At 38.6% G+C, this 15,745-nt stretch overlaps 1 protein-coding gene across 3 annotated transcripts in view; it reads left to right on the top strand.

Annotated features, from left to right (window-relative positions):
- The window catches only part of CHD2 (chromodomain helicase DNA binding protein 2), a 122,935-nt gene that overhangs the window by 33,847 nt on the left and 73,343 nt on the right, over positions 1–15,745 (top strand). For all 3 annotated transcript variants that reach the window (XM_060156030.1, XM_060156036.1, XM_060156022.1), the window contains 9 exons: positions 826–959; positions 2,184–2,409; positions 3,741–3,841; positions 4,982–5,026; positions 5,200–5,378; positions 7,021–7,145; positions 10,036–10,252; positions 12,140–12,229; positions 13,098–13,288. In XM_060156030.1, coding sequence (XP_060012013.1) covers positions 826–959; positions 2,184–2,409; positions 3,741–3,841; positions 4,982–5,026; positions 5,200–5,378; positions 7,021–7,145; positions 10,036–10,252; positions 12,140–12,229; positions 13,098–13,288 — 1,308 coding nt within the window. The remainder of the gene's footprint in view (positions 1–825; positions 960–2,183; positions 2,410–3,740; positions 3,842–4,981; positions 5,027–5,199; positions 5,379–7,020; positions 7,146–10,035; positions 10,253–12,139; positions 12,230–13,097; positions 13,289–15,745) is intronic.

The raw sequence follows: 15,745 nt of genomic DNA, 5'->3' as shown, positions 1-15,745 counted from the left end.
GTACTGCATCCAGAATTGTGTTTTTCTCTTCTGTAACCCCCAAACCATTTGTTGTTAATATATGGTGGAAGGTTACATTTTAATAATTTATTACCAGGAAGTATGCTCAGTAACTTGAGAATACTTAAATTTCATATTCTTGTTATTGGGAGACAAAATGCAGGGTCGTTACATTCAATCTTAGATGTATTGCTCCGCTTTTATCTAATGGAATACTAGTAATTTTTTTCATTTATCGTGCATTTTCTTTCTTTGTAGTTGTTTCCTTGTTTATACATAGTAATGACCTCATTAAAAAATGAAAACAGGGCTTCCCTGGTGGCACAGTGGTTGAGAGTCCGCCTGCCGATGCAGGGGACACAGGTTCGTGCCCTGGTCCGGGAAGATCCCACATGCCGCAGAGCGGCTGGGCCCGTGAACCATGGCCACTGAGCCTGTGCGTCCGGAGCCTGTGCTCTGCAACGGGAGAGGCCACAACAGTGAGAGGCCCACGTACAGCAAAAAAAAAAAAAAAAAAAAAAAAAAAAAAAAAGAAAACATAGGAGTGTCTTTGTAGTAGTTTTCTATATCTTGCTTACAGAAATCACTGTAGTCAGTTTCTATTTTGAAATATGAGTTAGCCTTCCTGCAGCTATCTGTGAACACGCATTAATACTTTAAGCAGGAAAAAAAAATGAACTTTGAGCCCATTTTATCGTGGCTGATCTGCACAACAGCATGTTGCAGCCAAAAGGGTATGGTTCCTCGTCCTAATGATACTATGTATGGTGGTGTTTGAATCTGAAAAGATAGTTTCTCATTTATTCGGCATTATTCCTCATGCAGTTATAAAGAAGACGATGACTTTGAGACTGACTCAGATGACCTCATTGAAATGACTGGAGAAGGAGCTGATGAACAGCAGGATAATAGTGAAACTATTGAAAAGGTCTTAGATTCAAGGCTGGGAAAGAAAGGAGGTATGTGAAGACAACACTTCATTTTTGCCATAGGTGGCAACAGATGTTATGGCAGGGAGTCCAGATGTTTAAACAGGAATAGAATTAAGGATCATCATTGCCTCAGGCACAAGGAACAGCTTACTTTTTGCCAGATTTCTTAATGCCACCTGTGGCCAGGGACCCTTCCCCTTGGCCTTTGCTTTTAGCTCCTTGAGTTACTTCTTCTGCTCTTTCTGTTTCTGCTTGAATGCTTCACCTTCCTCGTCCATCTCCTTAGCCTGATCCTCGGGTTGCTTCAGGGGCTGCTTGACACCTTTGCGGCCAGACATGACACCTGCTGCCCCTTCCCTGCCATTGGAAGCTAACAAATTACTTTTTATATCTGCTCAGTAAGGCCCAAATTTTATGTATTGAGCTCTGAAGTGATGAATTTCAGTCCATGCCCTTATTTGTTGTGAAATGTGGAAGTTTTTCTGACCCACAGAAAAACTGACCTGAGACTATAGGGCTGTGTCCCATATGTCTTTGAGATTTTAAAATTGAGCTGGTTAAAGATGTTTTAATATCCTAAAAACCAGTGATGCAGCAGAGATTCTTGATTATTAACATTAAGTAAATCTACCTTTAGTTACTTGTTTCTGAATCTCCTTGTGGTAAGTGTCAAACGCGTTAAATACATATTTGGACAGTAGTGAAGAATTTTTTATATCCAAATTGAGATATCTCATAACTCAGTTTTTTAAAATAACCTTTCCATATAGGAAATATCAAAATAATACATAATTCATTTTTCTTTGTCTTTTTTTTTCATCCAGGCTTACTTGAGGTTAAGAGAGTCAACAGGGAGTTTTGGGTAGTTGAGTAATTGGGGAGATTTTAAATTCTCTTACCTTGTTCTTAATATTCCTGGAGAGAGAGACAGATTTGTTTTCTGAGTTAGTAGGGACCAAAACAAAAGGATATTGCTGTTCCATTTTTATTGTGTTTGGATACAGAGATTTCTTGGATTTCACTAGCAAATTTTGTAATGTTTTAAGTAGTGAAAATTGGGTTTGCATCATGAAAATATTTGAAATTGTTGAACATGTTCATTCTGTATTGTTTGTGAATTTCTGCTTATTTCGAGTCAAAGGATTTCGGTGCTTCATCCATAAAGAGACTTTTTAGACATTTGTGTATTTGGGAGGCTTTTCAATGTCTGGTTTAATGCGCTTTTTAAAATTTAACTGAATCCTTTTTCAGCCACTGGAGCTTCTACTACTGTATATGCAGTTGAAGCTAACGGAGACCCTAGTGGCGACTTTGACCCTGAAAAGGATGAAGGCGAAGTCCAGTACCTCATCAAGTGGAAGGGCTGGTCGTATATCCATAGCACGTGGGAGAGTGAAGAGTCCTTACAGCAGCAGAAAGTGAAGGGCCTAAAAAAACTAGAGAACTTCAAGAAGAAAGAGGATGAAATCAAGCAATGGTACATTATCCATCCTGGATAAAAGAAATACATTTGCAGCCTGGAGGAAGGGAAGGTTTTTAACTAGTCCATGGAGAACACAGCTATCTAGAATATCAAATTTTGCCTTTAGCATCTGAATGAACGTGGAGGCATCCACGATTACGTTTTATAAAACTGTGAGCTGAAGATAGTATATATTTTTGTGTGTAGCCACCAAGTCTGTAGAGTTTAATAATAACTAGCTTATGGAGCATTTTTCGGACATGATCTCATTAATCCTCACAGTAATCCTATGAGATTTGTACTGTTGAACAAAATGGTTTTTTGTGGGAAGAGTGAGGTACAGAGCAACTCTGTGAGAGGGCCCAGGATTGGAATTCTGGTAGCCTGAGTCCAAGGCTAACGTACTTAAGCACCTTGTTACTTTCTGTGGTTGTCCTGGGGTAGCTTGGATGTCAGGAGTTAATAATCTAGAACTCTCTGGGTTATGATATACTTAAAACTAATCTTGGTTTTACACAGTTTACAGAAAGGATGTGACAGAGATGTTCTGAAACTGTGATAGCCTGTGGTTTGTAGTTTATTTACAGCTTTGAGCATGTTAGGTTGCATCTGAGACATACGTGGGGTCACAGCATACACACAACTAAACTGACAAAAAGAAGCATAAGTTCCCCCCGAAGACATATGTGTCAGTGTCATGTGATGAGGTTATTTTGTGTTAGGAATAGGGACAAATGGGTTCCAATTCCTGTTTTATTACTATGCAAAATATGCTGCTTCAGTAAATCAGAAATTTTTTTCTTTGAGTTGAAAACAAAAATATGTATCCCTGAGATATGGGTAGTTTGTAAAGCGATTAGAATTTTAAAAATGCTTGAAAGCTATAGTAGTATTCAATTTCAGGTTGCTGGTGGTGTCGTTTTATAAGTATGAATAACTGGTTTTCTAAAAAAAGCCACATTTAATCACGCCTAAAGCCCATAATATTTGAAAAAAGGCAGGTTTTCTTGTAAATCTGGAAGAGTTTTATTGTCCTTGTCTATTAAGATATATGAATTTATCACATGAATTCATCACCCAAAATAGTTATTTTTAGGTTTCTTTATTAATGGGCCACATCAGAGAGAACAACTGGTGTGTCCTGTAAGTCTAAGGTTTTTAGTGTTTTCTATAAGTCTTACGTGTTTTTCTTAAAATCTCTGGCCTAATTATTAGTAAAAGATTATTAAGGGACATATGAAAGTAAAGACTAAGTTTCCTTTCCTACCTTGACTTTGCATTGACAGATGTATATGGATCCCCCAAATCTAATAAGTATTTATTTTTTCTGTCTGTCTTCTGTCCAGGTTAGGGAAAGTTTCTCCTGAAGATGTGGAATATTTCAACTGCCAACAAGAGCTGGCCTCAGAGCTGAACAAACAGTATCAGATAGTAGAAAGAGTAATAGGTAAGTACATGGAAACTCATCTAAGCAGTGTTTGAGCTCCAGGAATAATAGAACTTTTTCTTTTGGGAGTAATGTATATATATTGAAAAAATGCGGGACTTCGCTGGTGGCACAGTGGTTAAGACTCTGCGCTCCCAGTGCAGGGGGCCCAGGTTCGATCCCTGATCAGGGAACTAGATCCCACATGCATGCCACAACTAAGGAGCCTGCCTGCCGCAACTAAGATCCAGTGCAACCAAATAAATAAATAAATATTTTAAAAAAATGCATTTTTGTAGGTATACTTTTGGAGAATAGACAGATGCCTGGATTTATTTTGAAGGAAAAGCTAACAGGCTTTGCCAGTAGATTTGGAGATGGGGGGAAAGAAAGGTGGCAAAGGATGGTGCCAAGATTCTTGACCTGAGCAAATAGGAGACTAGAGGTACCATTTACTGAAATAGAAAGAATGGAAATCAAGAACTTATTTTGATATTTGTCAGTTTGATATACTTCTCAGTCATCTAAGTGGATAGTATTGTGAAGGCTGTAGCATATATGAGTCTGGAGTTTAGAACTCAGTCCGGGCTGGAGATTTAAATTTGAGGATATAATCCATATGTAGATGGTATTTAAAGCCTAAGGTTTAATGAGATAATCAAGGATGTGTACGTGGTGCGAGTAGAAGTCAGAGGGCATTCTAGCTTTCGGAAGTCAGGAAGAGAAACCAGCAGAGGAGAGTGAGAAAGGACAGCCAGTGAGACAGGGGGAGAGCCAGGAGAGGGAGGTGTGCTGGGAGCCAGGTGATTCATGCGGCTCGGGCAGGAGGAGGCGCTGCCAGTCAAAGAGGACTGGGACTTGATCCTTCAGCTTGGCAGCAGACCTGGCCCTGGGGAGATGGACCCATGAGGTGGTGGGGCTACAGGCCTGATGGGGTGGCTTCAGGGGAGAGTGAGGGGACAGTATGAAGAAAGCTCCCCCGGGGAGCCTTGTTGTAAAGGGGGAACAGAGAGATGGGGTAAGTGCTAGATAGGCTGCTTTTTCTTTTCTTTTTTTAAGATGTGAGATAGTAGAGTATATTTGTACTCTTATTCATAGGACCTAAAATGTCACCGTTTTCTTGGTTATGGTGATAACTTACCCAGCTTTCCATTTATTTAGCTGTGAAGACGAGCAAATCTACACTGGGTCAAACAGACTTTCCAGGTAAGCAAGACAACTTGTTTATAAATACTGTTTAGCATTTAAGAGCAGTTCATGTTTTGCAGAATATTTACAGCTTTGCCACATGGTGTTTCCTTGGTTATACATAAAACAGAATGTCACTCCTCTCCTTTAATTGACAGTTGCTGATCTGTAAATTTTTATATGTGAAATAGCTCACAGTCGGAAGCCGGCACCTTCCAACGAACCTGAATATCTATGCAAATGGATGGGACTGCCCTATTCAGAGTGCAGCTGGGAAGATGAAGCCTTGATTGGAAAGAAATTCCAGAGCTGCATCGACAGCTTCCATAGTCGGAACAACTCAAAAACCATCCCAACAAGAGAATGCAAGGTGTGGTGACTGCTGGCTTTTGAATTTTCAGGGGAAAGGTGTATTGCTACAAAGGGTTGGCCACATAGATAGATGTTGGGAAGAGAGAATACCACAAAAGTAAGTGATAATTCCTATTTTGAAGTGAAAGAAAATGACTTAACCTTGACATCAAAGGAAAATAATTAAAACAAAAGGAGAGGATGAGTTGTAGAATGGCTTTGCTGACTTCTTTAATCTTCTTATTTACACAATTAGATATATCTAATATGGAGGTATTGTAGAGAATACTGGAAAGAATTAAAGCACTTTAAAGAGAAGTGACGGGAAAGGGGAGTGTCTGAATTCTAGGTTATAAACTAAATATGTAGGCTCTTTTATTTGCTAGATTGGTTGTACAGTTCCTTTTCTTTCTTTGGAATTCTTTCCCTGTGTAAATTGGTATGCTTGGGTCCTCAGTAGTAAATATTTATGTAAGACATGGCCTCTCTCTCCAAGAGGTTGACATTCAAATTCATGGCACCAAACCTCTATCTGTGAAAAGCAGTGTGTAACTGAAGGTCAATGAGTGTGATAAAGACTATTCCAGAAGTAGCAGTCACTGAGCCACAGGGATCATTGAAGTGGTTTTAAAATGAGGAAATTGTGGTGCTTGAAGTGCCCTGTCCTTGAAGACTTGATTGGAGCTGGTTAGACAGACAGAAGGGGGCCCAGGTTATTGGCCTCCCGTGAAAGATATTAAGAGAAAGATGTTCTTATAGTCAGTAGGAGGACCACCGGACCTCAGGGTAGGAAGAGAGGGAGGTGATATTGGCGAGTCAAAGTGTGTATGTCTTGAATACCTTGGAGAGTATTTGGATTTTATTCTGTGGGTCTTCATAAGCCTACCCTCCTGAGCAGAGCAGCAGGCAGGAAACAGTATTTTGTTTAGAAAGTTTCATCTAACGGCCATGTGTTGGAGACCAGAGTAAGCAGTTGTTAAAGCCAGAAGGTCCTACCAGGAAGGTGTCGTAGAAGCCCACGGAGGGAGAATTAGTGTGAGGATGGGGGAAGTGGCAGCAGCTGGGGGGTTGGATGGGAGAAGCACTGTGGGGCAGATGTGGCAGAAGTGGACAGCCAGAGGCATCTGATTCCATTTACTGCCAGCTGCTCACAAAGGAGAGCTGCAGCTAACAATAATTACCTTATCAAATACGTTATTAGGACGACACTTCTCATAATGGGGCACTATTCCAGAGAGTGCTAATCTTCAGAGAAATGTTCCCTGAGAAGAACACTATTGTGGCCAAATAACTTTGGGAAATATTCCTGAATGAGTTTCTCCTGTAAGTTCACAGCATACACAAGAATGTTGAAAAGTCATGAGCCGTGAAATTTATATAAGTTTTTAATCCATTGTTTCCCAATGCTATTTAATGATGTTCGCAAACTTACTTCAGGAAAGGAGCAATGACTAAACATTATTTCGGGATGCAATCTGGCTTTGGGAATGCAGACCACAATGCAAGAGCTCGTGGTGGGTTGGGTGTGGTTGGTGATTCAGATGTGAAATTTAAATTCTTATGCTTTGGTGTAGAGCACAGAAATCATGGCTAGCATTTTAACATAGGAACAGGAGGAACGTTTTCTTCAAACCTGGGCTTTGTTAAATTTTGCATTTCAGGCCCTGAAGCAGAGACCACGATTTGTGGCTTTAAAGAAACAGCCAGCATATTTAGGAGGAGAGAATCTGGAGCTCCGAGATTATCAGCTAGAAGGTCTCAACTGGCTTGCTCATTCTTGGTGCAAGTAGGTAGAAAAATATGTTTTCTCTACTGTTTCTGGCTTTTTAAAACTGTTAGGTATAAAGAATTACTTCCTTTTCTTGTACATTATAGAAATAAAAAAATTATGTGATTGAAAAGGGCCACTTCTGGGAGTTTTTATGTATATATAATTACCAGTTTAGTCTGAAGTAAAAAGTACTTTGTTATTTAGTTATTTGGGGGTTAATTTCTCATAGCCAGAGACCTATGTCTTACTATGTTATTTATGAGTATAAATAGCAAGGTAATTTGCCCATATCTTTAGTGGGGAAGGAGTTATTCTCAGAAGAAAGAAGAAAATGTCTTTTTTCCATTCAGTTGTCTTTCTGAGCCAGGGAAACCTTTAATTTTACATAGTGGTGCTGAAGAGTGATGTGACCCCCCACCCCCCCTATTGCTGTACAGGCCATCCCTTGTAGAGGAAGTTCTCTGACAGTTGGACTTGTGAAATTATCCTTTACTTTTTTGTAACAAGATCACCATAGTCTTGGAAAAAAGAAAAAGAGAGATGAGACAACGAGGTTTAAAGGTACTTTGAGGCTGTACTCATAAATTTTATTCACCAAATTCAATCGCAAATTCAAGTAGTCCCTAATTACTATGTATTAGGGACCTAGGTAGGCCTGGAGAATTTTTTTTTAAGATTTTATTTATTATTTATTTATTTTTGGCTGTGTTGGGGCTTAGTTGCAGCACGTGGGATCTCTGTTGAGGCATGTGGGATCTTTCGTTGCGGCGTGTGGGCTCTTCGTTGTGGTGCGCGGGCTTCTCTCTAGTTGTGGCATGCGGGTTTTCCCTTCTCTAGTTGTGGCATGTGGGCTCTGTGGTTGTGGTGCACGGGTTCCAGACCACGCGGGCTCTATAGTTTGCAGCACGTGGGCTCTAGTTGAGGTGCGTGAGCTCAGTAGTTGTGGTGCGCGGGTTGCCCCGAGGCATGTGGGATCTTAGTTCCCTGACCAGGGATGGAACCCACGTCCCCTGCATTGTAAGGCAGATTCTTTACCACTGGACCACCAGGGAAGTCCCAGGCCTTGAGAATTTAATAGTGAACCAAGACGAGACAGGATTCCCCTGTCTTCATGGGACATACGGTGTGAGAAGTACCTTTAATGTTTGTTTCCAGATTCCTTCCCCCACATGTAAACTCTTAATTTCTTAGTGTTTTATGGCAAAGCAAGAATTCTTATTTCAGAATTAGACTACAGCCTGAAGACAAAAACATGCCAGCTTCTTTTCTCAATGCCGAAAAGATGGTTTTTAGGTTATAGAGGTGCATTTACAATGACTTTCCCAATTGAACCATGTATTACTCTTTGTCTTGTAAAAATTTATGTAATATTTAACGTTCAATATGAGAATCAGAGATCTTGAGGAGATTCAGTTTCTGTGACTGAGAATGGAGGTCTGATGTTCTAAATTCCTTGAAAGTTATTTTTGTTTCAGAGAATAGTGAGACCTGATCTTCCTAAAGGACGGTTATAAGCTAGGTGGAGCCTTAAGGAGTTGTGTAACTAACCCTCTTGTTCTGTAGTTGAGGGCTCTTAGGAGCCCTTGTCCAAAGTCACACCATGTAGAGTCCTGAGCCAGCATTTTCTACTTTAAACTAATTCAGAATCAGCTGAAAAGGGCCCAGGCAGCTACTAGGCCCTGGTCATGGGAACCTTGAGTTAGGTAACATGCTGTTTTGGTCTAGTTCCAGAAAAGCAGGCAAATCAATCCAAACTTCCTTTCATGTGTATAAATGGACAGTGGCAGTTTGCTAGGGAGAGGAAATGTTGGAGAAAATTAACCCTGTTGCCTCCCCAGTGGTGTGAAAAGGTGAGAGAAATATGAGGAAAATTACTCAAAGGAATCTCTTCTTGGTGAATTAAATGTCTTGTTTTTCTAATCGATTAAGTTGTCTTTGACTTGAATATTGGTTTTAGTTCTCTCCGGTCCACTGATTAAGCATGTATTATATATGTGTAAACCTCCCATGGCCTGATTTTCAAGAACCTTGTAATATTTTCAGACTTATGGCATACATGCAGTCCTGGTTTCCTGTCAAATGGGCTCTTTTCTATTTCTGGAACATACTTTCCTAACTCTATTTCTTTCAGTTTAAATTAACTTAATTTACTTAAAGGTTTTTTCTTAATATCTTTACAATACTTTTCTATTAGGATCCTGTTGAAATCCTGCCTCCTGCCTGTCTCCTAGAGCCTTGTTTCTCAAAGTGTGGTCCAAGCCATATACCCATAGCACAATATCCAGAAGTACTTGTTAAACAATACAGATTCTTGAGCCCTTCCCCAGATACTCTGATTCAGTAGGTCTGGGATGGGATTCAGAGATCTGATCTGCAGCCTACCCCTGCTGTAGAGTAGTGTATTTAAAACAAGCTCCAGCATTTAGGTCTAGGGAGTAGTGTATGTAGCATTAAACAGCCCAGTGGCCTGCAGTGGAATGGGTGGGCACTTTGAACAAAGGCACATGACTGTCGGCCTGTAGGGTTCATCAGCAGTGGGGATAGTCCATCTGCCCTTGCTTTCTGTACTGATGGAACCCAAGGTCATGTGCTTGCATACACCAATATAACAAAACCTGCCTTCTCTGTTACAGGGGATAGATGTAAAAGACCAAAATGCAAGATAAAGAACATATAGTCTGAATAGGCTCTTGTAGTAATCCAAACCTTGATAATACTTAGATTACTTGTTACTCGACTGTCTTATGTAGGAGAGTTAATTGCAGAGGAGAGGAAAGACATTAGAGGCTCACAACCCATGTCTTGCTTGGTGACATTGTGAGGCATTGATGCCTTTGCTGTTTGTGCACGTACTGTTTTTTTGTGAACTAATGATCTTTTTGTTTTTATCTTTTTCTTTCTGCAGAAGTAACAGTGTAATCCTTGCTGATGAAATGGGCCTAGGAAAGACCATCCAGACCATATCATTCCTCTCCTACCTGTTCCACCAACACCAGCTGTATGGCCCCTTTCTTATAGTCGTCCCTTTATCCACCCTCACCTCATGGCAGAGGGAGTTTGAAATCTGGGCACCAGAGATTAACGTAGTGGTTTACATAGGTGACCTGATGAGCAGAAATACGGTGTGTAAACAAAAAGAATTGGGATAGAATCTGTGTTATAAATGTATTTTTGGAAATTGACCTAAAGCCATTATAGCCTTTAGTAAAATTGTGATTCTGACACGGTGCTATGCCCCTGATATTGGGAAATTGATGTATCCCCAAAATACAATTCAGTTAGTCTTAAAAACATATGCTTACTTTGTAAAGAACAGCAACAGCAGTACATGAATGGGAATCTCTTTTAGTTGGATTGCAGTATTAAGTTTTTCTTTCCCCTGTACTTTCAAGACCACTTTATTTATAAAGGATTATAAGATAGAGTTAATGCCTTGTGGAATGTTAATATTATTTTTGCTATTTGAGCAGAGAGATATTACTGAAAATAATTGAGTTCTTAGAGTTTGTTTCCTAACCTTTTAAAATAGTGAGGTGGCATAACTTACAAGAAAGAAATAAAAGGACAGTGAGCCATTTCAGAGCTGCAGAAAAGAGAATTATCTGTCTGATATCAAAGTTAACTTGAGCATCAGGAACTTAGAACACATGGACTTAAGTTTGTCTTTGTCTGGCAAATCTTTTTCTTGATAACTTTTTTTAAGGTACTTACTATGTGCCAGGCCCTGTGCTGGGTGCTTTATGTATATTACCTATAATCCTTATGATAATCTTCAAAGTAGATGATATTCTTTCCAATCTCCTGTTAAAGAAATTGACTCAGAGAGTTTAACACTTGTCCCCAGGCCAGCTGGAATGTGGCAGAGCTGGGATTGGGACAAAGACACGTCTGGTCCCAGACCTTTGCTTTTTTACCACTGTGTGTATGTTGGAATAAACTGTTTCTAGGGGATTGCTTATAATAAGAGCAAGCCATCAGGAGTCCTCAACGTTTGAGAGAGATGTTACAACCATATATTACCATGCTAATGCAAATTCATTTTTATTAAATATTTTCATTAAAATTTTCTAACCTAAACTCTGGCAGACTTCATTGCTCTAATTTTGAGTTTCTAAGTCTATAGTAGTTCTTAAGTTTGTTAATCCATTCGTTAACCATTAAAAAAGTTCTAGATTGTGCAGAATTGCTTCAAGCACTACTGCATTGAAAGGTGAAGACAAAGAAAGTGAACTCTAAAAAACTGTGAAATCAGGGACATTTTCTTTTCTTTCCAGTACTCCTTTTCTTTGTTCTTCTTCCCACTTTGTGGTGAGTCCCTGCAGCTCTCCTTGACTTGTCCTCCAGTTCTTAACTTGACAACCAAGCTGTAGGAGCTCTGTCATGGGCCATTGTGCTTGCTGGGTGTCCAGTTAAATACATTATATTATACTTCAGTACGAATGTTAGTTTTTGTGTTCTTTGCGTTGACGTGATTTTCATTCATATTAAATTGTATTTTCATCCTGTAAGCCTCCCTTTCCTTTTTCTTGGGGGCCACATCGTTCTGCTGTATGATTAATGAAATTTCTGACCAAGCCAGAGGTTGGAATTTGTTTTATTTACTAATAAAAATATGCCCTACCCAAAGAATGATCAAATTGTATTTCCTTAAGAAAGTTCTCATTCTGGGAGATTCCCTAGATAAGTTCAAGTTACCAGGGTTTTAATTGCTGATGAAATGCATTTTTGTGGTCAAATATATCGGGGGTGGAGGGGGGCAGAGGGAGGTGACAATTTATTTGAATTCTGGCAATAAAGTTTTTGCTGCTCCACGATAGATCTTTTAATTCTAACTCATATTGCTCTATACTTTGGTTGCTTAGGTCAGTTTAGAATGTATAAGGTATTCATTAAATTCTAATCAGATTTAATTTTTATTTGGTATATTTATTGCATCTGTCATAAGACTTGCTGGTGATATAGAAAGGTAAAGGTAGAAATTATATCTTAATGATTGTTTTCTCTTATAGATACGAGAATATGAATGGATTCACTGTCAGACCAAAAGGCTGAAGTTCAATGCACTTATAACAACATATGAGATCCTCTTAAAAGATAAGGTGTGTAATTGGTAACCAAAAGGCTAAATTTTGGAGTGTGACTTGTCCAAATGATGGGGTCTTTGCGTCCCCCTTGCCATGTTACTTTTCTTTTCGTATTTAAAAAAAGCAAACAAATGAACAAACAAAAAAATCCATGAAGAATATTAAGGTTATTAGAAAATAAACAGAACCTTACAGTTGAAGGGGACCTTGGGTCACCTAAGCCAATTGAATTAAATAGGTGAAAGGGATTGAGGCCAGTAACTTACTGGAGATTCTAGTGAGTCATTGGAAGCTGGTCTTGAGTGCCCTCTCAGGTACTTCCCATCTTATTATTAAGCATTTCTCCAGAACAGATGTTGTGTAAGTGTCTCTGAGGAGGAGGACAGAAAAATGAATCTCTTAAAATTATCTCCTTCCCACAGTTACTAAGAAATGTATGTGCCAGGTGATCCCAGTGGTGATAATAAGCATAAACAAGTGCAATTTGGTGGCTCTTGGTGTTTCTGTGCTTCAAGGTTGGGGTGGAGAATAGGCAGAGAAGAATCTTGATTAAGGAGAGACTGCAAAATCATGTATTTTTTGTTTTTGTGTTGTTTTTGCCCAGCATACCAGTTTTTGTGTTTTCACTTTGAGGCATGCAGCAAAACCTGGCCTAAAAGACCCCCCCTATAGCTTTTAGAGGATGATCTGCTCTTTTGAGTAGACACCAATCTGTTAACTAACGGAATAAACAGAAGAGTCCTGATATACTTTAAGTCAGTGAAGAATAAATGTTTCTATGTATACCTTCGTGATGGTATTTGTACAGAGATAATTAACACTTGAAAGTACTTTTGGGTTCCCTTCTGACCTGGTGGCTCGTTCTGTTTTGTTTTTACTTTAGACTGTGCTGGGCAGTATTAACTGGGCCTTTCTGGGAGTGGACGAAGCCCATCGGTTGAAGAATGATGACTCTTTATTGTATAAAACTCTGATTGATTTCAAGTCCAACCATAGGCTCCTGATTACGGGGACCCCTCTTCAGAATTCCCTCAAAGAGCTCTGGTCCTTGCTGCACTTTATTATGCCGGAGAAGTAAGCTCCTTCCTATGTGTTTCAAAAGATGCTAGAATGTCTGAAATGCCAATGCTCTTTAACTTTTTTAGTAAACCTTAGGGAAAACAGATGGCATGGTTTGGGGAAAGCAAAGCATTGAAGCAGCAACAAAAGTAGTAAAATGTTTCATAACAAATGATAGAAAGCTCAGAAATCAGTCTGTTAAGAAAGAAAGCATACTGTCTACCAAACATTTGAATCATTTAATGCTTTGGGGGAAATGATAAATAGGAAACATCACACCTTCTCCCTGTTGTTATAAGGTGATCAATATAATTGAAAAAAGTATACGAGGTACACAATCTGACAAGTATTAAAAAATATCTTAAATCTAACCTTTTGATAACAATAGCACTGGGTTTAGGTCTCATTAAAATCTAACTTAGTAAAGAATTGTGGAATGTCTTTACTGAAAAGATTTTTGTGGGGAAGATGGTATGCACGTTTCATAAAACTTAAAATTATCCATTGGTGTTCAATGATACTTAAAATGAAATCTAAATTCTTTACCCTGATTTGGAATACCGTACTTAGTCTGACCCATCTCATACCACTTTCTCCATTACTAATTGTGCTCCAGCCATTCTGGCCATCTTTCTGTTCCTTTAACATGCCAAGCATTGCTATTCTTTTTGTCTGGAATGTTTTTTCTCCTCCTTATCTTCATGTGGCCAGTCACTTATTAACATCTTTGCCTCAGCTTATATGACCACCTCCTTTTAGAGGTCTCCTCAGACCACTGAACCTCAAGTTCCTTATCAGACATGCTTATCATCCATACCCCGTTTTATTTTCTATATGGCACCTTTCTCTTTTTCATTTATTTCCTCATTCATACCATGTCATTAATTAAATTATGCATTCAGAAGTAGCAGAGATCTTATTTACTTTATTCATCCGTGGTCCACATTGCCTAGAATGGTACCTGGCATGCAGTAAACAGTTAAATTGAGAGTTGTCAAATTGACAGGTAAATGCTCCACAGTTTTGTTTTTTTTTTTAATTTAGAAAAGACTTGAGTGCCTACTGTATGCCATAAACTGAACAAATAGAGAAATGGTCCCTTTCCCCATGTGTTACCTTTTTTTTTAAATAGCCTATTGGGATATAATTTACATACCATAAAATGTACCATTGTAAATATACAAATTAATATTTTTTTAGTAAATTTATAGAATTGTGCAACCATCACCATTATCTACTTTTAGAATATTTTCCTCACTGAAAAAAGTTCCCTCTTGTCTGTTTGTAGTTAATCTCTGCCTCAACTTCTAGCCGTAGGCAATCACGAATCAGCTTTAATCTCTAGAGAATTTACCTTTTCTAGAAATTTCATCTAAATTGAATCCTAATAAGTAGTGTTTTGATTTTGGCTGCTTTTATTTAGCATAATAATTTTGAGATTCTCCCATGTTACAGAGTTTATTAGGAGTTATTTTCTTATTATGGAGTGATATTCCATTGTATGCACATCCAGTCACCAGTTGATGGATGTTTGGATTGCTTCAGTTTTGGATTATTTTGTCTTTGTGTGGACGTATGACTAGATCTATAGGAGTGAAATTGCCAGGTTGTTCAGAAAGTGTACATTTAACTTAAGAAACTACCGGCTGTTTTCCAAAGAGACTGTACCATTTTATATCCTCAGCAGAAATGTTTGACTTTTCTAGTTTGTCTGTATCATCACCAATACTTGGTGTATTGTCAGTCTTTTGGATTCTAGCTCTTCTGGTGGATGTGTAGTGGTATCTCATTGTGTTCTGACTTGCATTTGTACAATGACTAATAATATTGCACATCTTTTCCTGTGTTCATTAGCCATTTGTATATCTTTGGTGAAATATCTGTTCAAATCTTTTACCCATTTTTCAATTGGATTTTTTGCCTTCTGAGTTGAAGAGGTTTTTATTTTTATTTTTTAAGTAGTCTATATTGAAGTGCTTTATATTAGACTCAGATCTTCTCTAAGTAAAGGCTGTAATACTTCATTTCTCCAATGCAGGTGGATGCCTTTTATCTTTTGCCTTATTGTACTGGCTAGAACCTCCATGTTGAGTAGAATTGGTGGGAGTAGGATGTTACAGAATTTTTGTTAGGTACCCTTTATAAGGTTGAGGAAGTTTTCTTGTAATTCCTAGTGAGTGATGAATTGAGTGTTGGATTTTGTCATGTGCTGTTCTTTACCTGTTGAGGTGACCATGTGGTTTTTGCTGTTTATTCTACCAGTATGGTATGTAACATTAGTTCCTTTTTAGATTAAGCCAACCTTTTATTCCTGGGATAAATCCGAGTTGGTCAGAATGTTTAAGATTTATGTTACTTGTTTTTAAAATATTTGATTAGGATTCTCAGTGTTGCCTTGTGAGCTTTAGCTTCTGTTTGTGGGAAAATTTTTAATGACTATTTCTGTTTCTAGTTATAGGTCTATTCAGGTTT

Source organism: Lagenorhynchus albirostris, chromosome 1 (genome assembly GCF_949774975.1).
Source record: "Lagenorhynchus albirostris chromosome 1, mLagAlb1.1, whole genome shotgun sequence".
In the NCBI taxonomy this organism is placed as follows: domain Eukaryota; kingdom Metazoa; phylum Chordata; class Mammalia; order Artiodactyla; family Delphinidae; genus Lagenorhynchus; species Lagenorhynchus albirostris.
Note: the sequence above shows the minus strand (reverse complement) of the source record. Positions and strands in the feature narration are given on the sequence as shown.